We start from the raw sequence: 27,451 nt of genomic DNA on the forward strand, positions 1-27,451 counted from the left end.
AAAGAAAGAAAGAAAGAAAGAAGGAAAGAAAGAAAGAAAGAAAGAAAGAAAGAAAGAAAGAAAGAAAGAAAGAAAGAAAGAAAGAAAGAAAGAAAGAAAGAAAGAAAGAAAGAAAAGAAACAGCAATCACAATAATATGCTGAACTTTCAAAAGGAGAGAATAGAACTGAGATTACCAAGGTGGGAAATGGACAGGGGGAGGAGCGATTAGCAAGAAATTCATAAAAGGCCACAAAAAACGATGACATTGTGTAACGTTGAATATACTAATCACCCTGATTTGAACATCACTAATTACACAGTTATTGATGTTCAACACATTACCCAACAGATATGTACAATCATTTCAATTTTTAAAAAATTCTATTGTGTGTATTTTTGTAAACAGACTTTTTCACAAAACATATTATGAGGAATTCTCCATATCATTAAATATTTTTCTAACACATGATTTTAATGGCTTCAAAAAGTCCATAATATGGATTACTATATTTTATTTAACTAATTCTTCTTTGTTGGCATTATTAAACATAAATGTTTATGTATATCTCTATTGGCTTAGAATAAATCCAAGGAAAGCAAATATATAGATCAAATAAATAAACATTTTAAAATATATTGCTAAGTTTTACTCCAAAAAATATATATATATCAATTTATTATCCCACTAGAGGCATATGGAAGAGAGTATCCATTTCCTTAAATTCTTGATCAGAGGTACTATTTTTAAAAAGAAAAAGAAGTGCTGATTTGGTTGAGAAGGAAGTATCTTACAACATTTCTTTAGTTTCTCTAATTAAAAACTTATTTTAAGATTAAGTATGTTTTCACACTTTCAGTGTTTGTTTGTTTTTTGGGGGGGTCGGTGGGGGCTCACATGAATTCCTATTCACCTCAGTAGCAAAGACTGTTTGCTATTCCCTAGCATCCATTCTCCCCTATTTACTAGCAACAAAAGGGACAATTGTTAGCATATAGCCCCTTGACTTGTCAGTTCCCATTCTTCTTTGCAACTAAGTGTGGCTGTGTGTCAACTCCAGACCCATAAAACATAGGGAAAAGTGATCTATGCTATATCAGAGAAGTGTCCTTAAAGGAGGAAGAATGTCCTTCTTCTACTCTTTACCATCTCTGATGGTTAGAATGAGGATGTTATGGTTGAAACTTCAGCAACTATTTTGGACTATGAGAATAAGGTCCACAGTCTAGGGAAGGTGGAGAACAAACCGAGAGAGAGCCTGAGTTCCTAAGAAATTTGCAGAATTGTCACCCTGGATGACTGATTTTCATATTTTTATGTGAAAGAATAAAATTTTGTTTTTAAACAATGATTAGGTTGAATTTTTTTGTTGCATCCAGCTGAACTTAATCTTGATTGATATAAGATTTGTCCTCATCTTTTTGTTTCTTACTGATTTTTAAGCGTTCTTTCTATTTTAAGGATATTTACAATTTATGTGGCATATATCCTATAAATTTTTCCAAGTTTGTCCTTTGCTCCTTAATTTTGTTTACAGAATTATGATGTGCAAAAATAGTTATTCTTAAATCTAATTACTATACAAATTCCATTATATGTTCAGAAAAATCAGACAACAATATTAGCTTAGAAATCTAGATTCCAGAGAAATCTTTTGTTCCATCCATCATAAGGTAGCTTTGAGACAAAGTTTACTTCCTATAGGTATACAATTAAATGGTTACATTGCAATCTAAAGTCATGTAGATGATGAGGGTATATATATTTGAGGATTTATTCAATAATTCATTGTTTGCTAAAGCAGAGATTTTCCATTTGTAATCTGTGGAGCTCCAGGTTCAAGGCATTGCCTCAGAGGTCTCCACTAGGACACAGTGGAAGCCCAGTGGGCTGGCTCTGCCTGCTACCTCCAATTCATGTTGCAAAGGCAGTGACACTGTGCTAGCCACTGGAGTTCCACAAAAGGGTCCCTGCCATGAGTGATTTCCCACACACCCAGATAAGAAATATGGAGTCACAATTTCCTACCAGATCATAGGCAGCCAGCATCTTTTTCTGCACATCTGGAATTGCACCCAAAGGCTCCAGGTAAGGAAAGCTGTCTTTCATCACAAGAGAGACTGAGGGAGTATTGTCACTGGTTATGAGCCGAGAGGACAAGGTCAACAGGGACTGCTTCAGACTGGCAATTGGAGGGAGTCCACACAGTTCCTTAACAGACACTATGGCATTCTATGAGGAAGAAAACATGGAATCACAATTCTGACTACACAGCACATCTCCCCTAGTACTCCCAGATCTATACAAAATTAGCAAACTGGATTATAATCAACCAAAAATGTTGTCACGTGCATGGAGATAGCACAGAGAGCTAATTCATGTCACATACACTTCATCTTTCTCAATTTTCAGCAACCACCACAAATATGCCACAAAAGCAAAGCAGATTGTGACCCAAGGCTACACAGTGCTTTTCAAATCAGAGCACTGGAATATTCACACAAATTAGCACTGGCTGGTTATGAATACCTTACTTGATTTGTACCATAATGATAAGGAAAACATAAAGTCAATGGCTGTATATTGGAGAGTATCTCCTTTGGTCTTTTCCCCTCAAGGCAGCAGGCTGCTATTGTTCATCACCCTTCCTCCCACTAACCATCAGTGGCATTCCTTTATTATCCCATCAGAAATGCACCTAACAGACACACACACTGAAATCACATTTTATGGACAGCAACATCGGTCCACATTACAGTGTTTTTTAAAAAGTTCATTTGAAATAGGAATTACGACTATCTACATTTTATTAACACTGAATAGTACCTAACCTATTATGTGTCATGAATTTAGTGACAATGATGGTATGCATTTTTCTACTCATTAGGTTCCAAATAATCCTTAACCCAAAAGACTTTATGTTAAGATAATATAAATTATCAGCACTACCTACAAAAACTATCTATAATCAACTCTCCTTGATATGCATTTTAAACATATAAAATAAATAAAGATATTACATAGAAATATATATAATCTACTTCTAATATGAAAGTTAGGTATAGAAATGATTTATAACTAATTTGATATAGGGATTTATAATAGTACTAGAATTATGTCAGAAAAAGTCACATAGAAGATGCTGATATTTGGAGCCTATTTTTAAAATGATGTCTAAGGTAACCCACCTCAAATATTTATACTTATTTGTAATACTATTTTACACCATTTTCATTATTTAAAATTGATTTTAAGCCTATCCAAGAATTTCTCTGTGAGGTAATGTAAAAATAAAGTTTTCATTAAGTCATGGGTTTGCAGTTCTGTACCATCTTAATGATGATAGGTTTTGGTATTAGGCAATCCTGGATTTAAAGCCTAACATTGCTATTTGTTAACTACAATATTAGGGAAATTACTTAACCTCTTTAAGTTTATTTTCTATCTTTGAAAGTAGGGATTTTTTTTTTTTGGTGAAAATTACTATAAAAATATTAGCTAAAAGAATAAATAAAGTGAATTAAATGATACTCACTTTGCACATGGCAAGTACTTAGTAAATATTTGTTGTTTAATTACTTCTCAATAACAGTAGCCCAGAATAAGTACTCATATATTAAGCAGAACTGAAAAAAAAGTTTGCAACTCTCTCTGATTATTAGCATTAATGAAGGGAAGGAAATGAACACTGAATTCTATATGTTAAGGCTAGGCTATTTCCATACACACTCATTTAATTCTCATAATAATCCTATGATGTAAGTATTACTATTTTTCCTACCTTATGTGGAGGAAACTGATGATCAGAGACCTGAAATAATTTGCTCCAGATTGCATGGAAATAGATTTAATCCAGACTCCATGTTCTTTTCATTAAACCACATTTCTAAATAGTGGTTTTTTTGAAAGCTAAATAGTTTCAACAAGTTTAAGTGCTAAATTATTTCACTTTGTTTTTTCTTGTGGGGAGTAGTTTAGTATTGTTGTTGGTATACATTACAACTAAAAAAACAATCTAATAAGCATTGCATTTGCTTTACATGGACTTCAAATTTTCTTCCATGTTCGTATCTGCAAATAATTTACAAACATACTTGCAATTAATATCTGTGTTTATATATATTTCTATATTACACACATATAATATTTTATATTCTACTTTTTAAAACATTATTCCATATAAACATTCCCACCTAGCAATTAGGTTACATACTCAAGATATTTAATGTAGATATAGCGTGTTGCTACACTGATACTCCATTAACTGGCTTAGCTTAACACAGCATTCACAATTAGAAACATACAATATATCTGCTTCATCACAGGCAATACTGAACTTAATCCAGTGGTATACAGTGGTACATACAACCTTTCTAACGATGTTTTGCAACTCGGATTATTAACAAAACACAACATTCACTGGTAAGAGAAGGGTAGGAATAAGTAGAGGTAGGGGAGGAGAGGGTGGGATATTTTCCTACCTGCATATTTTCTCTCATATCTATGGCTTCTCGTAAGGGATGGACTGCTATTTTAAAGATGTCATCTATGGTTTTAAGACCGATATTCCTGAGCATGGTATATTCTCGAACTTTCTTCCCCATTCTCACTGAAAGGCTGCGCTTCTGTGCCTTCCCTCCGCCACTTCGATTAGTTATTGCTATGTGGACGAAAAGGGTCACATGCTCCATGATGTCACCCACAAAGGAGCGCAGGGGAACATGCCGATATCCAGGCTGCAAACATTCAAACGGTATTGTATATTGCCCTATAAACTCATCCCCAATGTAGTCATCATCGAGAACGACGAAACGGATCATGGCCAGCTCAGGTAGGTTTACTTGAAACTCAAAAGTTTCATCAAAAATGGGATTATCACTGTTTTGTTGCACAGTTTTAGTTCTTTGTTCTGAGCAGTCCGCTGGAATTCCATGTATCTCTATACAAACATAGGGATCTATGACATCCCCTTTGGCACAAGCTCCCTTGGGCTTTGGGAAATTCTGACCACTGATGATCTTGATATGAAGAGCTAGAGGAGACACTCCAGGTACAATGCCCTTCGTATTTGCGCTGAAGTAAGAAACTTCATCTCGCATGATGGACGGTCTAAGAACATAACCACATCCTCCATTTTGAAGAAACCAGCCTGTGTGAAGGTCCATCATTGGACCTGGAGTCTGAAAATTCATTGCCACAATCTGACAGCCACAATTCCAATAGTCCTGTGGATTCAAGTTACTGGAATCGATCCTCATGGCACTTGGATAGATTCTTGATAAGAACTTTTTATTATAATTTACAAAATCCTCTGGGTATTCATTTGCAATCCGGCTGGCCTCTGTTTCACTAAATGAACAAATTTCCCAATAGTTTTGGCTTTTCATAGACAGTTCAAAATCCCGGTACTGAACAGATTTACAAATAGTTACCAAATCGGAGAGCTCCTTACAGAGCCAGATTTGTTTCTGCTCACCATTGTAATCTACTGACATCCTTCGAGACATTTCAGCTTCTTCATCTTCATCTGTTACTTCTCCTTCTAACACATCTGAATCAGAAGGCAATTTCTTTCCTTTCACAATGATCATTCTTTTTAATCTTTCTGGTGATGGGAGGTAGGATTCTGATGGCAAAGGTGCTTCAGTATAGAGTTTACTGCCAAAGACTTTTTTCATCTGTTGAACCATTACCTTCTGCTGTGGTAGGGAGCAGTGATTCCCCAAGCAAAGAATGAGTGGGTATTCAGAAGCAACAAAGGCAAATTTATGTATCACCTCTATGACACTTCTAAAGGAAACATGTGCTGTCGTGTTATTTCGATTACAAAGGATTGGTTCACTGTCTGAACCATCACTTACATCAAGTTCAATACTTCGACAGCCCATTTTCAAAGCTCTAACATACCCATTGATATCAGCTGGTCCTCTGAACTGGTCTTCTATCAGATATGTGTTATGAGAGGCATTGATATAGTAGTGAGATAATGGCTGGGTCATATCTTGAGCAACCTTCTTTTGCTCAGGATCGAAAATGTCACATTCTGGTGACAATAAATACTGGGTAAAGCCATCAATTGCAAGAAACCCTTTCTGACGTCCTTCTTCAGAAAGTTCATATCTCCTAATGATGTCTAAGCACATATCCTCGGTGATGTGGGCGACTCCTTGCTCAGCTTCTAAAAACAGCATGAGGTCATTGGCATCCAAATATTCTTTGTTTTTAGATATCTGTACAAGTAAGAAATACACTTCTGGCCTGGTACAAAGTTCACAAAAAGCTTCACAAAATTCCTCTTCTGTCACTCGGGTGGTTAGTTTTTCTTTGCTCTTCTGGATTTCTTTAAACTTTAACCTGATCTTGGATTCCTTCAGGGTAGGGTTGAGTTGTTTTATTAACTCTACAGAGGTATCTTCCAACATGATCCCATTCCCATCGATATCTGCTGCTTTGAACACTGTTTTCAACCACATGAACCTTGGTGTGTTCTGGTTGCCCTCCACAAAATCAAGGGGTTGCTTACTGCGAGAAACCAGATACCTTAACCCAGACACCCAGATGTTTGCTACGTCTGCTGAATTGGCAACTAGGTCCAGAGACTCATAGTTTTCCCCATGGAGTATGGAAAAGGCACAGTCCTCACAGATCTGGTCAGCAAGGCCATTATTTCTAAATGTTTCTGTGTTCTTTCCCAGTCTGATCTCTTTTATGGCAGAAATATCAAGCTTAGCTTTCTCAAGGTCTTTCTTGGAAGGTTCCCAGCGAAGAGCTTGGAGGTCTGTGTCCAGAGTAAAAAAACGGTTGTAAATGCGAGAATTTGGACGAACTTTCTTCAGTTCACAGCCAGCTTGCATGAAGCTGATACAGTCATTTGCACTGCTAATTTTCTTTTCTGATGGCATGCTGCTGAAAGACACAGTTTTCTTTCTTCCACCACATTTTTGGTTTGAAGGATCCTGTAAAACAATTTGAAAAGAATGGATCAATTTCCTTTAGAATATAGACAAATTCAGTAATACTCTATGAACTCCTCAAACTTCACTTAGATATTGTGATTATTTGAACAGAGGCTAGCCTAAAATTTATCTTTTCACTGTTTCAGAAAAGAGAAACTGCTAAGAAAATTTATGTTGTTAGGTTCAGAAAAAAACTTATTTTTCAAATGCCTGTGTCCTTTGAAATGAAATATTTGAAGTATGAAGTACCAAGTATTTGGTAAAATCACTCTTATTTGTTCTCATTAAAGCAGATTTCTTAAGAACCTCTACCTGCTGACACTGACTGCCTAGCTCAACTTCCCACAGATATGTGAAAGAAAGAAAGCTGAATTTCTTTCCTTTTTTTTTTTTTTTTTTGTCTTTTTTCGTGACCGGCAACGGATTGCAACCCTCAGTGTCGCGCCCGTACCGGACCGGGACCGGCAACGGGATCGCAACCCTCGGTGTTGCTCCCACACCGCGCTCAGCCAGTGAGTGGCCGGTCTGTATGTGGGATCCGAACCCTCGGCGGGAGCGCCGCCGCGCTCCCAAGCGGCACACTGTAGCAGTGCGCCACCAGGCCGGCCCAGAAAGCTGAATTTCTTTAAAAAGATCTCCTCATCTACACTTTGCAACAGATTAAAGACGTCTCTCTTAAGGCTAGCCCAAATAAAAGATTTTCACCGTAACGTTATTTATATCATAAAGGGCTTAACAGCTCAACTAAAAAAACATTTTTTCCCCTTCTAACTATTTTGAAGTGTCTTGAAAGTCAGATTGAGAGCTATCAATACACAATGACTCTCATTTGAGCAAATTTTCAGACTGAGATAACAATTTAAGTGAACATTATGGAAATTCACACCTGCATTTCAGTATAATGCTGTTACTTGGCACAGCTTAGAACCAAACAAAATGAATGGCTCCACTGACTTTCAAGGTTCTTCCAATGTAAGTTAAATTCCAAAGGCTTTTGCCAGAAGATTTCACAGGGAACACTTGCACCTTGTATATGCCCCCATTTCTGGAAGTCTCCTTGGATCTTAGCTTCACAGAATCCCAGTCTCCTCAGCCCACTTCATTCTTCCCTGACCAACAGAGCATCTAGCTTCATCCATCCAGATCAGTGTATTTTAAGCACGTTTATTATTTCTTATAGCTGTTTCCTTCCTGAGTGTATCTAGACCTTCTTACATATTGTTCTTCCTAAAATACAGGTCCAGACCTCTGAATACTCATAAGATGAAGAATTTCATCTCAATCTTGGATTGTCCACTGTGTCTGTCACTCCCAATTCATTTACATTGAACATCTGACAAATGCCACTTAAAACTGGATATTTCTTCATACTGTCCTCTGTTTAGACCATAGACTAAAGTTCATAATGCTCCCAAAAATATCAATTTAGATAATTTCACCAGTAATAAATTTCCCAAAGTCACCTTAATGCATGTTTATAGTGCCTTATTTTATAAACATACCAAAAAGCCAGCAAAATGTAGCATGCATATGCATAGGGCATTGTGCTTAGGACAAAAATAACTAGTCTCCAGGTGTGATCATTGACTCACTAGATGTATGACCTTGGGTAAGTAATGTAACCTCTCTGAATCTCAATTTCTGATATATATATTCTATATAATATAGTGTTATTGTGAGACTCGAAAGAGAAAATGTGAAGTGACCATTCTTGGTAAAGTGTGTTTGTAAGGTTATCTGTAAACTGTAAGTACTTGTAAGGAAAAGGAGCATTTCCTCATAAACCCGGTCACTGCGGGACTGGAGGTAGGCACTGACCAGGATATTAGCAGTTATCAAGAAATTAATTCATTTCTGACTTCTGAATATTTAAGACAAATCTTCAGTGACAAATTGAAAACATTTTTAAAACAACCACATGATATTACTCTCTTAAACACTGAAAAGTATAACCAAGTTAGTCCAGGCCACATCCTTCACTGGCATTCTTCTTAAACCGGGTAGAATCTCTTCTCTGGGGCCTCACTTAATTGGTCTGCCTATCCTACGATTTGGGAAAAACAGAATGATTTATTATTCAATTGACTACAACCCTGCCTGTGAAAGGGAAACAACAGTTGCTTTAGTTATGGGATGTCAGTGGGATGACTCATCAACAGCTATATAGCAAATCTTCGAGTGACAAAGATATAAATTACCCAATTTAGATTACAGAATATTGCCTTTTCGTGCCCTGGCATTTAACAACTTAGCTCCTGCTTTTCCAGAGAGTCGCTATTTTTAATTATCCCATAGTGGTCAATATCCTCATTCTTAAGTTAAAAAAAATTATATCTCTTCAGCTGTTTACATGCAAGATGCTCTATTAGAACACATTTAAGTTTGTCACAACCCACATGCTCAGAAATATCAGATGTTTTTGTGTATTTTTCCATGCCATCAATGCAGATACTTAATGGCACTGCTGAGATGGGATTAATCTATCAAGTGAAAAAAAGAGGGAAACTGTGAATTGTGACAGTGAATTAGACTGTGACTCAGCTTTTAAAGCTAACCATTTGACTTGCCTTTTAAGCTAATGAGAGCTTTCATTTTAAAAATTATTTTTATATAAGCAGATCATGTTCCAAATAGGATTATTGTCAGAGTTCTAAAACCTCTAATTGTCCTAACAAACCTTAAATGGAAAATTAGTGTGCCTCTAAATGCATGCGTGTACGTGGTCCCTATGCCCTATGCATGGTATTTCTCCAGCCTTCTCCACAGTCTAACTCTCCACCCAACTTGTGCCACTGTTTATTTAATAGAACAAAACTACTGCTGTCAGAATAGCTTGCTCTTATGTCTTTCTTCTTTACAATACTTCCTTAAATCAAGACTTTCCTTCCTACTAAGATAAGCCTTCAAGAGATAAATGTTTTATATCTAGTCTATAAAAGAATCCACCTGTCCCATAATGCTTATTTCTTTCTTTGACCTGCAATTACTACATTATTATAAAACTTATCCCAAAATGCCGTAAAACTTGGAATCAGTGAAAAAGATGATTCTTAGGTTGTCATCTTACAAGGACAAAATCCAAAGTTACTACAAGCTCCCAAATGAGCTCAAAATTGGCCAGAGCATGTGTGAACAAATAATTAGCTTGTCTGCTGATGACTAGAGCCAAGATTATATTCAAATTATGCTGGAAAAGATTCAAGGGTCTGATATTTCTCTAGTTCTGCAATAGAAAACGTCTGGAATCAGAGAGCAGTCAGGCTGTTCTTTCAGTGGTTATGCTATGCATTGGCTCTGAGAGGTTGGAAGGAGGGGAGATGGAAAAGGGGTTTCAGCAGACAGGGAGGACGGAAGACTCCAGACCTCTTTCTGACCTTCTTCACCACCATCACCTCTTTGCCAGAGCCCTATACTCCCACATCTATATTCACCTCAAGATCTTAGCAGATTGGTGGTGGAGAAAGGAGGACAGTTAAGGTAATCAGACTGAAAAAAAGTTGAAGAGAATTTCCTTGTTGATAAATACAAAGAAAAATTATGATGGAATGAGAGCAAATCCATTGCATTTATCTATATATTGGGAAGAAAGGTACCTTGGGCACTTTGCAGGAGAAACCAGGTTTATTATCAGTTCAGATGTGTGCTTATCAATTACTAGCTCATTAGATAATTGAATTTATTCCAATGACCATAACATCTTTCTAGGATATTTTTATAAAGTATGAGGATTTGGGGTTTATTTCAAAGCTAATTGTCCTCACTGAGGAATGAAGGCAAGATGCTGAAGTACCAACTCCCAGCCTACCCCAAAGTTTCTCTTAGAGCAGCTTACAACAAAAAAGTTTACACTTATCAGGATAAGTAGCACATTGTGATCTCTCTGTCCCCTAAATTAAAGCTTGGCTGCATGTTCTAGTGGAAGATAAGTATTAGTGAGACATTGAGCTCACTAGAAGAATAGAATCCTTTTTATTTTCTAACATTCTATGCTTAAGTTTCCAAATTATTATTTCCCAAGAAGGGATCACATTTAAATTAGTTGAATAATAAAACAAATAAACCAAATTGGGTTCATATGTTCCCTGAAAATCTCTAGATCATAATTCACATTTTTTTTTTTTTTTTGTCTTTTTCCGTGTCCGGCAACGGATCACAACCCTCAGTGTTGCCCCCGTACCGGACCGGGGACCGGCAACAGGATTGCAACCCTCGGTGTTGCTCCCGCGCCTCGCTCAGCCAGTGAGCGGGAACCGGTCTGCATGTGGGACCAGAACCCTCGGGCAGGAGCACCGCCGCGCTTCCCAAGCGGCGCACTATCCAGTGCGCCACCGGGCCGGCCCCCATAATTCACATTTTTGGATCTACTATCTTCTTATATTAATCAATACTTTATAAAGGATTTAGTCATCAGAATTGAGAAAAGTCTCAGAAACTAGTAAAGCAGTAGACAAATATTTCATTTTGTTGTTAAAACAATACAAGACATTGATTTATCTGTGAGCACTGTTTCTAATATACTCAAATCAGAAAAATAATTTCTATTTAATATGCTACAAGGGCAGATTTCTAATCTTAGGAATTATTTCAAAATACTAGGGGAAAATAGCCAAATATTGTTTTAATTTTTTTATTTTTTCATTATTTTTTACAGCATTGTTACTTATCTATTGCTAGAAATCATGATTGGTAGATCATGATTAAATGAGACTTCTATACAACAGTAAAAGATTTTCTGCTCCCTAAGCATATTTTATTAAACTAAAATTGGGGGTAAAAAAAAGTTCGCATAAGCCAAATTAATAAACCTGTTTCCATAAATTCCCATTGACATTTGCTCTCTCTGAGCCCAACAAGGTTGGATATACTGCAAGTTCTTCAACAAAAACTCAATGAACAAAATCATTTTTCTTCACAACACATCGATAAGCCCCAGAGAAACTCTGCTTACTCAATGCAAGCACAATTTTGGGTGTCAATCATGAAAATATTCATGAAATTATTTCAATAAAATAATAACAGGAAAAAGTATACTGAAGCAGCACAAAAATGTGAATGTACTTAATGCTGTGGAACTGTACACTGAAAAATGATTAAAATGGTAAATTTTAAGTATATTTGAACACATAGAAAAAAAGTACAGAAATTTAAAAGTGAGTAAAGAAAATATCGTGCCCAAGTTTCCCTATCTTTGACCTAGTGAGCATGTTTAAACATCTAACTACATTGTCACATATTCTTTTTGTTCTTTCGGCAAGTTGTTTTTAAGCAAACTCTGCTAAGATGATTCTTTGTTAAAACAGAATAAATTTACACAACCCTGAAGAATAGAAATCAAAACACCACTTGTCAAACTGTGATTAAAAGGAATCTTTGTTTCATGAAGCAGAAATCCAGCTGCCTAAATACAGTACACTACAGTGATATTTTCTTTCAGTGTAAGATGGAGGAAAAAAACTTATTTATGAAGAAAGTCTTAATAAAAATCTAATAGATTATAATGAAAAGACGAACAAAAAATAGGCAAATAAGCCTTCTTTTTGCCATAGGGATGCTATCTCTTCTTATAGGCAACCTGTAAACTATAGTACTCTATTAATGATACTCATTATGCATTCTCAATTCTGCAAATGCCCAGGCTCCACTTAGACCTCTGGATCCAAGATCTCCAAGGGGGAACCCACAAATATGTGGTCTTAGAAAATGCCACATATTTTCATGCCCTGAGTCAGCCACGCCAGAACAAGCAGGCACCATGGGACCTCCAACCCAAGTCAGTTTCATTGCCTAGAGAGGCCTGAGAGATGCTGGGACCACATGCTCCAAGTCAGCTGGCCAGAACAGACAGGAGCCTCAGGACCCCCGGCCCAGGCCAGTGCCCACCACCAAGAGAGGCCCAAGAGCTGCCCAGCCCACACTCCCTGAGTCAGTTACACCAGAACAGGCAGATGCTGTGGGACTCCCGGCCCAGGCCAGTCCCCACCACCCAGAGATGCCTGACAGCCTCTGGGCCTACACACCCCAAATCAGCCATGCCAAAACAAGCAGGTGCTGTGAGACCTCCAGCCCAGGTCAGTCCCCACTGCTTAGAGAGACCTAAGAGCCTTGGGCTCACACACCCTGAGAGAGCCACACTGGAAAAGGCAGGCGCTGTGGGACCTCCAGTCCAGATCGGTCCCCTTGCTTAGAGAGACTTAAGAGCCACTGGGCTCATACATCCAGAGACAGCTGTGCCAGAAAAGGCAGGTGCTGTGGGACCTCCAACCCAGGTCAGTACCTGCCACTTAGAGAGACTTAAGAGTCTTGGGGCCCACATGCCCTGAGACAGCCGTGCCAGAAAAGGCAGGCGCTTTGGGACCTCCAGCACAGACTAGTTCCTACTGCCTGAAACTGGCAGTCCCTTCAGGATCCAAGCCAGACATTAGGGTGAAATGAGTGGACTTTGATACCCCTGCCACAATGACAAACCACCAAAGGAAAGATAACAGAAATATGAAAAATCAGGAAAGTACATTACCACCAAAGGAAAATAATAACTCTCAAGCTCTAGATCCTATAAAACAGGAAGTTTTTTAAATGACTGACAAGGAATATAGAGCAACAACTCTAAGGAAACTAAATGAGATACAAGAAAATTCAGTTAGACAATGCAGTGAAATGAGAAAAAATATACAGGATCTTAAAGAAGAAATGCATAAGGAAATCAATGCCTTGAAGAAGAATGTAGCAGAGCTTATGGAGCTGAAGGATTCATTCAGCTAAATAAAAAACACAACAGAGAGTCTAATGAGCAGGCTAGAAGAAGCAGAAGAGAGAATTTCTGACCTTGAAGATAGGCTGTTTGGATTATCACAGGCAGACCAGAAAAAAGAATTTTTAAAAATTGAAGAACATCTAAGAGAGATAACAGACAATCTTAAGTGCTCAAGTATCTGAATCATGGGTATTCCAGAAAGTGAGGAAAAAGAAAATGGCATTGAAAACATATTCAGTGAAATAATAGCAGAAAATTTCCCAGGTATAGGGAAAGTCACAGATCTCCAGATTAAGGAGACCCAAAGATCCCCTAACATACTCAAACCAAAAAAGTCCTCTCCAGGACATGTGATAGATAGTCAAATTAGCAAAACTCAAAGACAAAGAGAGAATCTTAAGAGCTACAAGAGAGAAGTGGCAAGTCACCTATAAGGGAGTCCCAATCAGAATAACATCAGACTTTTCATCAGAAACCCTAAAAGCTAAAAAAGAATGGGATGATATATTCAAAAGACTAAAGGACAAAAACTGCCAGCCAAGAATACTTTACCCAGCAAGGCTATCCTTCCAAAATGAAGGGCAAATAGTATATTTCTCAGACAAACAAAAACTGTGGGAGTTCACTACCACATGACCAGCCTTACAAGAAATTCTCAAGGAAGTACTGGGTTTGATACTTGAAAAACAACCATCATTGTCATGAATACTCAAGAAAGAGCAAAACCTACCAGCAAAACAAAAATGGTAACAATAAAGAAAAACCATAGTTTATCTGCCACCCCAAGAAACCAACAAATACAGAAGACAAACAGAAAATTAGGAAGAAAGGAACAAAAGGTACTCAAGACATCTAAACAAAAATCAATCAAATGCTAGGAGTAAATCAACACCTTTCAATAATAACTCTAAATGTAAAGAGATTAAATTCCCCACTCAAAAGACACTGACTGACTGGATTAAAAAGATGGACCCAACAAAATGCTGCCTTCAAGAGACTCACCTCACATGTAAAGACACACATAGACTAAGAGTGAAAGGATGGAAAAATATATATCAAGCAAATAGAAATGAAAAATGAGCTGGGGTAGCTATTCTTATATCAGAAAAAATAGACCTAAAAGCAAAATCATAAAAAGAGATAAAGAAGGCCACTATATAATGATAAAAGGATCTATCTGTCAAGAAGACATAACAAACATAAATACATATACACCCAATGTCAGAGCGGCCAGATTTATAAAGCAAACACTATTAGATATAAAGAATGAGACAGACACTAACACCATAATAGCACGGACCTGAACACCCCACTCTCAACATTGGAAAGATCATCTAGGCAAAAAATCAATAGAGAAACATAAGATCTAAACAACACTTTAGACCAGTTGGACTTGGTAGATATCTACAGAACATTCCATCCAACAATCTCAGAATATTCACTCTTCTCATCAGCACTGGAACATTTTCCAGGAGAGAGAACATGTTAGGTCATAAATCAAGCCAACAAATTCAAAAAAATTGGAAAATTCCATGTATTTCTTCAGATCACAATGGATTAAAATTAGAAATCAATAACAAGCCAAACTCTGGAAACTAGACAAACACATGGAAATTAAACAACCTTCTACTTAATGATATATGGGTCCAAGAAGAAATTAAAGTGGAAATCAAAAAATTTCTTGAAAATAATGAAAATAATGACACATCATACCAAAACCTGTGGGATACTGCAAAAGCAGTACTAAGGGGGAAGTTTATCACATTAAATGCTTACTTTGGAAGAATGGAAAGATGGCACGTGAACAACCTAACACTTCACCTTAAAAAACTAGAAAAACAAGAACAATCCAAACCCAAAATTAGTAGACAGAAAGAAATAATTAAGATCAGAGCAGAACTAAATGGAATAGAAACCCAAAAAATGATACAAAAGATCAATGAAACAAAAAGTTGTTTTAAAAGATAAATAAAATTGACAAACCTTTAGCAAGGCTAACTAAGAAGAGAGACCCAGATAACAAAAATGAGAAATGAAAAAGGTGATATTACAACTGATACCTCAGAAATACAAAGAATTATTAGAGACTAGTATAAACAACTAAATGACAAAAATTTGAAAATCTGGAGGAAATGGATAAATTTCTGGACACATACAAACTACCAAAACTGAGCCAAGAAGATACTGAACAGCCAAGAAAATCTGAACAGACCAATAACAAAAAAAGACATTGAAGCTGTTATCAGAAGGCTCCCAACAAAGAAAATCCCAGGACCAGATGGGTTCACTGCAGAGTTCTACCAAACCTTCAAAGAGGAATTGGTACCAAATCTCTACAAACTATTCCAATGGATTGAAACAGAGGCCATTCTCCCAAACTAATTCTATGAGGCAAAAATTGCCCTGATACCAAAACCAGACAAAGATACATCAAAAATAGAAAACTACAGACCAATATCCTTGATGAATATAGATGCAAAAATCCTGAATAAAATACTAGCTAACAGAATACAGCAACACATATACAAAATTGTACACCATGGTCAAGTGGGATTCACCCCAGGGATGCAGGGTTGGTTCAACATATGCAATATAATAAATGTGATACACCACATCAATAAAAGCAAAGGCAAAAACCATATGATCATCTCTACAGATGCTGAAAAAGTATCTGACAAAATTCAACATTCATTCATGATAAAGACTGTCTACAAGTTAGGTATAGATGAAAAGTATCTCAACACAATTAAAGCCATATATGATAAGCCCACTGCCAATATCATCCTGAATGGGGAAAAGCTTTCAGCTTTTCAGGTGCCAACGAGAACTAGACAAGGATGCCCACTCTCACCACTCCTATTCAACATAGTGTTGGAAGCACTAGCCACAGCAATCAGAGAAGAGAATGAAATAAAGGGCATCCAGATTAGAAAAGATGAAGTCAAACTGTCCCTGTTTGTGGATGATATGATCCTATATATTGAACAGCCTAAAGTCTCTACAAAAAACTCTTAGAGTTGATAAATGATTTCAGCAAAGTGGCAGGATATGAAATCAACACGCAAAAATCAGTACCATTTCTATACCCCAACAGTGAACATGCAGAAAAAGAAATCAAGAAAGCTAGCCCATTTTCAATAGCCACCAAAAAAAATAAAATAATTATGAATAAAGTTAACCAAGGATGTAAAAAATCTCTACAAAGAGAACTACAAACCACTGTTGAGAGAAATTAAAGAGGACACAAGAAGATGGAAAGATATCCCATGCTCTTGGATCGGAAGAATTAATATTGAAAATGTCCATATTACCCAAAGTGATCTACAGATTAATGCAGTCCCCATCAAAATTCCAATGACATTTTTCTCTTAAATGGAAAAAAAGTATCCAGACATTTATATGGAATAACAAAAGACCACGCATAGCCAAAACAATCCTGAGCAAAAAAAATAAAGCCAGAGGCATAACACTACCTGACTTTAAACTATACTACAAAGCTATAATAACCAAAACAGCATGTACTGGCATAAAAACAGACACACAGATCAATGGAATAGAAAAGAGAACCCAGAAATCAACCCATATACCTAAAGCCATCTGATCTTTGACAAAGGCACCAAGTCTACACACTTGGGAAGAGACTGCCTCTTCAGCAAATGGTGCTGGGAAAACTACATATTCATATGTAGGAGAATGAAACTAGACCTGTACCTCTCACCATATACCAAAATCAACTCAAAATGGATTAAAGAATTAAATATACATCCTGAAACAATAAAACTCCTTAATGAAAACATAAGGGAAACACTCCAGGAAGTAGGAGTGGATACAGCTTTCATGAATATGACCCCCAAAGTACAGGCAACCATAGGAAAAATAAACAAATGGAATTATATCAAACTAAAAAGCTGCTGCACAGCAAAAGAAACAATCAACAGAGTGAAAAGACAACCAACACAGTGGGAGAAAATATTTGCAAAATATACATCTGAAAAAGGATTGATACCCAGAAAATATGAGGAACTCAAACAACTTTACAGCAAAAAACAAATAACCCAGTTAAAAAATGGGCAAAGGAGCTGAATAGGCATTTCTCAAAGGAAGTTATACAAATGGCCAACAGACACATGAAAAAATAGCATTCAGCATTCAGGAAATGCAAATCAAAACCACTTTGAGATACCATCTCACTCCAGTTAAGATGGCTAATATCCAAAAGACTGAGAATGATAAATACTGACAAAGTTGCAGAGAAAAACTCTCATACACTATTGGTCAGACTGCAAAATGGTGCAGCCTTTATGGAAAATGGTATGGAGGATCCTCAAACAATTACAGATAGATCTACCATATGACCCAGCTATTCCACTGCTGGGAATATACCCAGAGGAATGGAAATCATCATGCCAAAGGGATACCAGTACTCCCATGTTTATTACAGCACTATTTACAATAGCTAAGAGTTGGAACCAGCCCAAATGTCCATCATCAGATAAGTGGATAAGGAAACTGTGGTATATCTACACAATGGAATACTACTCTGCTATAAAGAAGAATGAAATACTACCATTTGCAACAACATGGATGGACTTAGAGAAAATTATATTAATAGTGAAACAAGTCAGGCACAGAAAGAGAAGTGCCACGTTTTTGTTTATTTGTGGGAGCTAAAGATAAACAGATGGATAAACACAGAAACAGACATAGGGTGGGGAGGGAGGACACAACAATCACAACAGATTCTTGAACATTTTAAGACAGGTGAACAGATATGATGTGGGGGGCAGGGGAGAGAGGGGGGGGGAAGAGGAATGGGAAAAGGGTCATGAAAGTCAACTACAATGTATATTGAGGAGTTAAAATTTAAAAAAATTTTAAATTAAAAGACAAGTGAACAGATAGGATGTAGTGGGGGGAGGGGAGGGAGGGAGAGGGAAACGAGGAATGGGTAAAAGGACATGAAAATCAACTACAATGTATATTGAGAAGTTAAAATTTAAAAAGTTAATAAAGAAATAAATTTAAATAAAATGATATTCATTCTAGTTTTATGAACTTCCAAGCAAAGCTCAGAAACAAAAGTTTGGTTGGTACACAATCCTCAAAGTACTGTGGACAATACAGTCTAGAATCCAGATGACCTTCACCCCAGATATTGATCTGGGTTTAGGATGACTCCTAGGTTTCTGGTTTGCATAAGAGGTAAATGCAAATATCACTTGATGAGATAGAACTATCGGGAGAGGTGAAGTTGTAAGAAAAACTAAGTTTACTTTAGGCCATAGAGGATTTTAGATGACTGTGGGCCATCTAGGTAAAGATTACTGTGGAAAGTTGGATATAGGAGTCAAACCTCCAGGGAGAAGTCTGGGCTGAAGTTTCAGAGTTGGAGTTTTAGCTGTAAAGAGATAGATTACTGAACCATGAGCAAGATAAAGTCACCCACGAAATAGGAGTAGCTTGAAATGGGCTAAACCCTGAGGAACACCAGTAGTTAGAGGCTGGGCAGGGGAGAAGACCTAAAAAAAAAAAAAAATGCTGAAGTCTGAGAGGTAAGAACACAAGAAGTACAAGCTTTCACAGAAGCCAAGATTTGATGGACAGAGTGCTGGAAAATATCCAATAGTTTATTGGATTCGGCAATTAAGACATTACCACTAACTGACAAGAGAATGTCTTATGTTCTCTTCAAGATTCTGAGGAGAGAGACAGAAGAGAGAGCCAAACTGCAGCCACGAGCAAAGCTGAGAGTAAAGGGTTCCAGGAAAGAAGAAGATGAGGTTCAAAGGTACTGTGGCAGGAAACAATGACGTGATGATGATAGCATAACGAGTGAGGGGTAGAGTGGCCCCACATGACACTGGAGCAACAGGCAGAGGCAGAGAGTGAGAAAGCCCAGAGAAGACTATCCTTAAAATGCTGGCTTTACTAACTTGGATTGGTGATCGAAGAAAGGGATTCAGTTCTGCAGCATACACTTTCTCTGTCCAGTGGGCCGATGAGCAAATACACATCCATGTTCGGCAGTTAGGTGGTTTAGAAAAAAGCCCATCCACATACACAAGACATAACTCTTCACACAAAACTCAAGGAGGTGGTGTGGTGGGGGAGGTGGGATCATCACTATATCTGTTGCCTTCAAGTTTCTGGTAAGGGAAGGTTGCAACTGTAGAATTATACCATTAATTCCACATTAAAATTTCCAAAGTTATTTTCCCATAGTCAATTCAAATTACTTAGTGCAGGGTCACAAACAGGTGACACAACTTAGTTATGGTTAGCACCATGCGACCCACCCATTGTCACTGTGTGATACAGTGGAAGAGGAGGTCCTTATATTCACCACCAAGAAGTAACTGAAGCCTGACCCAAGCTTTGCAAACCATTGGATCTCCCTGGTGACTCTGTAAGTCTAATTCGTAGAAACTGAATAGTGATTTTATTAACCATAAAGAAAGCATTCATTCTCTACACCATCTTATAAGTCAACAGAATTAATAAAAGGCAATGCTAAGTGTGTGCATCCACATGTATCTTGCCAAATGAAGTTATATGTCTGTATTTACTCTTACCTTTCATTTGTCAAAGGTGATCCATTTCATAAAATGCACTAAAGCGATCTCCTTTAGAAAACCAACTCCAATATATATGCTGCGACGGGGACGGGATACTCATTAAAACATAGGTAACTGATGACCCTGTAAATTATGCACAACTTCTCCTAAATAACTTCTCACTTGAAAGCAAAAATAATTGATGTTCTACGGGCAAAGCTAGGGATAGAGTGCAGAAAGATTCCATTTCAGGGTGGTTTCTTAGTACCACTGATTTGTTAAACAGAAGAAGCTCCCTTTGTGCTATATCTTACCATAATCATTTACTCACTAGAATGCATTAAGAAATTACACTCTGAATAGAAGTGATTATCCTGCATGGTTTCTATCCTGTTAGGTTTTTCTGCAAGAATGACTGTTATTATGCATCTCCTAACATATATTATTTCAAATACAACATTCAATTATACAAAGATTGATTGAGCACCTACTCTGTGCTATGCATAGAACAAGTGATATGTTCTTTAAAAAAAGCATTAATCCTGGGCCGGCCCAGTGGCGCACTGCTACAGTGCACCGCTTGGGAAGTGCGGCGGCGCTCCTGCCGAGGGTTCGGATCCCACATACAGACCAGCCGCTCACTGGCTGAGCGAGGAGCGGGGGCAACACCGAGGGTTGCGATCCTGTAGCCGGTCCCGGTCCGGTACGGGCGCAACACTGAGGGTTGCGATCCGTTGCCGGTCACGAAAAAAGACAAAAAAGAAAAAAAAAAAAACAAAAAACCTCACGTTGATGCCCCCAAAGCGCAAACACACATCTCAAGGCACTGAAGCTCCATATTGGTTTGACACTAAGATAGCATCCTGAAGCTCTGGTGACAGAGACCAATAAATAAAAGTAGCTACAACTGACTATTGTGCCCAGTACACAGGACATATTCAATGCACTATGGTAATTGTTTTTCTTGTCATTCTGTAAAAGATAGGTATTAGATTTCGTCTCCTGTAGATAAGCCAGGGGACTTCCTACAGGAATTCAGCTTCCAGGAAGGACTTTAACTCTGAAGAGAGTCCCACATGCTACTGTTTTGTATTGTGGGGAGATTCCCCCATTGCCTGTGGGCTGCTGGTTCAACTGTTGCCTGGATCAAATGCCTTTTCTCAATCACTCTTTTAATGTATAAATTTTTACAGCTGATGAAGTTAGTAAATAAAATAATGATAAAAATCATCAAATTTAATAATTAAAGCAAAGAATATAAAGAATGCTTCTAAATAAACAATAAAAAGAGCTCTAAATAACATGAAGAATGTTTGTGAACCAAGACCACAAAGGAGCATACAGAGCTGATAAGGCATATTAAAAAGAAGTATTATGGCAATTATGTAGATGCTCCTTTATAGCGTCATGGGAAACGGTCTTGTTTCTCTTTAATCTTACCAATCTCTTGCATCCTTCACAATCCATGGCTTTGTGTAATTATAAGGTACATTAACACTCCCACTTTCCTAGTCAACAACATCACCTTTTTCATTAATCCAGCTGCTGCATATAAAGCATTGTTTTGTTAGTACTGTGCCTTGACTGCGCTGATATGAACAGAATGAGGTGGACTCCAACAAAGGTCATCTGCCAATTATTCAGTGGCCTCTGAGGAATGACTTGCTGCTATCAATCCTGTTCCTCCAAGGCAGATGTCTGCCTCACACTCAAAAATGCTACATGTAAAATTAATCAGTAGCCTGTGCAACTCTTAGCAGAGGTGCCAAGAACCAAGTTGAAGACTGAGATATGATTCTGTCCTTCCTCAGGAGACCCCCTGCACAGCATGGCCCAGGAATCCTGGCTGAGCTTATGTCAGCACCAACTTTGTTGTTTCTGGTGTGAGGATTAATTGGAGGTGCTTTTGATCGAAGACAGAATGTCAAAGCATGTCCCTTTAAAAGGAAAATCCATAATAAAAAATATCTAGATATATACTTCTAATACCTACATTGCGAATACATCTCTTTCAATGTATTATTATAGAGATTAAATGAATATAATGCCCTAATTATTTCATAGGCATAAGCATATAACTTGATGCTTAATTAGAGCATTCATCAGAAACTGATATATAATTAGGTAGGCCTTCAAATCTATGTATAATTTTATTTTTTTCATTCTATTATTGCACATTTACTTAAAACATTTTATCTAAACAATTTAAAATGCCAACAGTAATTAACATTATTAAATAGAGCTCTCTTCACAAATGTTCCTGACAAAATTTCCCATTTCTTTGTGTGCTAAATAATTAGTTCACAGAACAGTTTTCCTTCATTGTGACTTTTCCATTTTTAATGGTAATATTTACCCACAAATATAAACTACCCATGTACTGTTCACATCGATTTTAGTGACTTTTGACTTTAAACATAATCTCTAGTCATTTAAATTTGAATAAAGCATATTTAAAACTGAAAAGGAAATGCCCAATATGTTTCAATACTTTGTGAGTTTTACCATTTGTTATCACAGGGTATTACTGGAGCTCAGTTACAGAAACAGATGTGATTTATAAAAATAAGAAAATCATTTACACTTATAGTAGCTTAAATGGAAATAAGAGATATAATCACCCTTTTTGTAGAGCATAAAGTTTTCATTAATGAAATAGAGTTGGAAAATGATCGACTTCCAGGAATTAATGATTTTCTGTGCAACATTTGGTAAAAACAAGATTCCAGGTTATATATGTCACTTATAAATTCCAATCGAGATCATATAAAACTTGTAACTATTAGTGGTATTTCTTAGAGAATTAGTGTTATTGTACTATACAATAAGACACATGTAGGTTTCCCATTATGAAAAAAAATGTTACGGAAGATTTAAAAACAATAAATTCACTTCTTAAAAACATTTAGTAAAATTATGTGACTTGGGGTCAAGGAGATTAAATTTCAATTTTATAAAAACCTAATTCCATTCAAACAAGAAATAATGCATTAATAGTCTAAACTCATATTTCTCCAGATTTGGAGAGGTCTAGTCTACTATTTAATAAATATGTGTATATCTTAACAAATGAACCTTTTCTTGTATTTGCATTAAGTATTTATAGATTCTAAAACTTACATTTAAATTATTATAAGCTGCCCAAATGAATATTTCTTCTGTAATAAATCCCTAAGATAAATCTCTGAGCTTTCTATATGATAGATCCCTAAACCACATACAAAATAGAATGTCAATTCTCTTGACTTAATGCTGTGTGCAAACACACTCAATATTTTTTTCTCTCTTATGATGATAATAGAATATGCCCTTTGGGACTAGTTATCATAGAGATATAAAAGCTTTGGCTCAAATAGCCAACATGACTTGAACATCATGTTGAATGATGAATCTGATTAAAGGTTTCAAGTTTTACCCATAACTTACAGAATGGATTAGAACCATCTACCACTTTAATCCTTATTGCATTACCCCTGATTAACAGAACATCAGCATCTGCCCATGTGCAAGGAACAGATGGCAGATCTCAGAGAACAAGTACTCCCAGCACAGAGACTCCTTTAGGGTAAACTCCCACCCACCCAATGATACCCAGTGAAGCCTCCATAATCAATTGGAAACAAATCCATTCTTTTAATTTAGAAAAATATAAAAGGAAACTATGTAAGGATAGTTTCTTATTTCAGATAATAAAACTCAAAGTCATAAATCCCATCTGATAGAAACTACTGAAATAATTAAATTCCTTCTCCCCAAACTGTTAAATTAGGGATTGATATTTACTTACCATCACCACCTGTTTGCATGACTTTGTGCCAGAGTTCATATCTATCATTTTTATTTCTCAAAAAAACATAGTAATTCCTGGCCTAATTTATAGGGCTGTATCAGGAGTAAAAGGAAATAAAACATTCTAAAGCACTTTGAAAAGTATAACCCATAATCTGATAAAATTCCAAAGTGGATCTATCTCTCATGAATATAAGTAAAATATGGCAATGTATTAAAAGAGCAATAAATTCTTCAGAAAGTCAGGTTTATTCCAGGAATGTGAGAATGGATCAACATTAGGCAATCAGTAAACGTAATTTAATAAGTAAATAGGTTAAAAGAGAAAAGCAATATAATCATAACTATAATTTTCCCAAAGTCATTTGACAAAATACAACATTGATTTTCAAAAAAACCTCAGTAAACTGGGAAAGGAAGAAAACTTTCTTGACATGCAAAACCATCTCAGAATCCAAGAGGAAATATCTTACCAATTGGCAAAGATTGAGAAGCACTCTCATTAAAATCAAAAACAAAATTTTTAAAAAAGCCTACTGTTTATTTACTCTAATTTGAACATAATTTTCGATAGTTAAGCCAAAGCAATAAGGTAAGGATAACAAATTAGCTGTAAAATATTGTAAAGAAAGTGAAAGATCATTATTTTTGCGAAGAATATAATTATTTACCTAGAAAATACAAAAAGACCAACTGAAAAAATTATCAGAACTACTAAATTACCATTACTACTAGTAATGATAACTTAGTTATCATTACTAACTGCAAAATACAACATAAATGTAGAAAAATTAATGGCTGCCTTATATACTAACCTGATTCTAAATGCTAATGGTAGGGATGGGTGGGGGATAGGGAAATCCCATTAAAATTAACAACAAATATTGTAAACAAGCCAAGACAAAACTAAACAAGATATGTGCAAAACTTACAGACAGAATTTTATTTCACTTAAAGTTAAAAAGGGAAAACTGAATAAATAAAAACAAAAAAGTAATGGAAATATAAAATTTCAAAATTCAAATTTTCTACTTATTAGCAGACAAATGCAATAAAATTATAATGAAAAGCCCAATGAGATTGTTTCAAGGGATGGAGGTGGGAGAGGAATTTCAAATAACAAAGTAAACAATGTATTATTCAATTATTAGTGTCAAAAAAGTCACTATTCATTTAAACAAAAAGAAAAATTAGATTTCTGGTTTATGCCACACAAAAAATTCTAGATACATTAAAGATGAAATAAGACCTAGTAATACTAGGAAAAAAGAACAAGAGTATATTTGCATAGTTTTGGGGTGGGGAATACCTTTTCTTAACAAATATATCAAGGCCAGAAACCATAGAGGAAAAGACTGATAGATTTGACCACATAGAAACTTAAAACTATATCTAAATTTAAGAAAAAAATTCAGACTAGACAATATTTGCTGTATGTTCCTTAATTTATAAAAATTGTTCACAAACTAATTTGGAAAAGACAAATTTTCAAAATAATATGACTTTAAAAATATATAAGAAGATGCTCAAACACAAATAATTATATATGTGTGTATATATATACACACATATATATGCAAATAAAATTACTATTTTTGCATATCAGACTATCAAAGGTTAAAAGTGTGAGGTTGTAGAGAAAATGGAATTTTCATACAATGTTATGTTGAATATAAACTGGTACAACTTTGCTGGAAGGCGATGTGATAATATATTTCAAAACATTAAAGATGCATGTACTTTGATCCAGCAGTTCATCTTTTTTAGGAATTTAAGAAAATCTTTAAAAAATAAATAAATGGTCAAAGGTATAAGAACAAGGTGGTACATTATCACTGTGTTGATGATATCAAAAATATAGGAATAAACTAAACATTCACCCCCCATAAGGATGGGCAAAATAAATTATGGTACATTCATACAATATGATTCTATGCATCCCTTAAAATGTATGACATAGATATATAAACCTTAAAATGGATAATGTGTATGTGTGAGAGAGAGAGAGCTCATTATTTACATATGATAAGTCTAGAAGGATATATTCCAATGGATAATAGTAGTTATCTCTAGAAGAAAGGGAGCATGAAATTTGTTTTCTCTGTATTGCTCAAATAATTTAAAATTAACATAAATTAGCATGTCTTGTGGGAAAGCATGTTAAATATATTTCCATATAAAAGACAATTACAAAGCATTAGTCCCATAATTACCTCATTAATTATCAGAAAGATGCACTTTGTAGAGAGAATTAATGATACCTATCTTTTTAAAATATATTCGAGGCATAACTAAAATGGTTAGAATTTCAAAGTACATGAGCTAATTTTTATTAAAGTAATCACGTTGATGTCATTTCAGTTAAATACAATTTTTAAAATATTTATTGTTCTTGAGAATGGTCAATGTACCCCAAATACAGTATTGGAAATAGCCCTTAAATATCATGACAGACCTTTGATTTGGAAATTATTTTAGAATCTTACACCTTAGGACTACTAGCTTTAGTTAGTCTTGGTAAAAAGAATGTCGAAAACACAACTCAATTTTATAATGTATCTGTAAAATTAGTTTCATAAGCATTTAAACAACCAACTTGAATGAAAATGTATAGTGTGTCTCCTCTTAAAATCAAACCTTTTCTACCTGTAAGCTTTGAGAATAGACATAAATCGATGAACGTTCTCAGAGGAGGAAAAGGAGATTAAACTGAGATTTCCTCACTAGTTTAAATCAATTTGATTTCAATTAAATGCACTCCACTGGCGATGTGATTCAAATCTGCTGTATTAAGTTAGGACGACTTAAACGTATCTCAAAGAAATTGGACTCAGCAAGAATTCCGTATAGGTTTCAAGTTTTTAATCTTTCAGAGCATACAACCTAATTATAAAGTTTTCAGCCATAATTATCAAATACAGAGCGTAGCCTTAAAAGTTCTCCCGCAGGCAGACTTGGCTTATCCCTCTATTTTCATGTCTTGATATGTAATTACTAAGTTGCCCTTGCATTCTCTCCTCCCTAACACACTTCCAAGTCTTTGGAAAAAATAGTGCACAAAAAATGTCTTTCATTGTCTCCTAACCCACATTCCTTCATTTCTTTAATTGTACCTATAGATTTCCTTTTTTAATAGTGGTTTCTTATCAAAACTCAACTGATTTCTTTTTTTTTTATTTATTTATTTATTTATTTTTTTAATTTTTATTTTTTTTTAATTTTTATTTTGTCAATATACAATGTATATGATTATTATGGCCCTTCATCGACCCCTCCCGCCCTCCTCCCTCTCTCCCCTCCCCCCCAAGAATGTCCTTTCCGTTTGCTTGTTGTAACAACTTCAAAAAAAAGTATAGTAGTTATATCTTCTTCCCCCCCCCCCCCCCGTTTTTTTTTTTTGTGTGTGTGTGTGTGTTTGTGG

The 27,451-nt window shown here is 35.9% G+C and overlaps 1 protein-coding gene across 1 annotated transcript in view; it reads right to left on the reverse strand.

Annotated features, from left to right (window-relative positions):
* PLCL1 (phospholipase C-like 1) overlaps positions 1-6,933 on the reverse strand; it is a 70,571-nt gene extending 63,638 nt beyond the window's left edge. Inside the window, exons 1-2 of the mRNA XM_008570476.1 lie at positions 4,462-6,933; positions 2,009-2,212 (exon numbers count right to left, since the gene is read on the reverse strand). Coding sequence (XP_008568698.1) covers positions 2,009-2,212; positions 4,462-6,882 — 2,625 coding nt within the window. The 5' untranslated portion in view covers positions 6,883-6,933. The remainder of the gene's footprint in view (positions 1-2,008; positions 2,213-4,461) is intronic.
* Positions 6,934-27,451: the final 20,518 nt, after the last annotated feature.

Source organism: Galeopterus variegatus, unplaced genomic scaffold, assembly GCF_000696425.1.
Source record: "Galeopterus variegatus unplaced genomic scaffold, G_variegatus-3.0.2 Scaffold606, whole genome shotgun sequence".
NCBI lineage: Eukaryota > Metazoa > Chordata > Mammalia > Dermoptera > Cynocephalidae > Galeopterus > Galeopterus variegatus.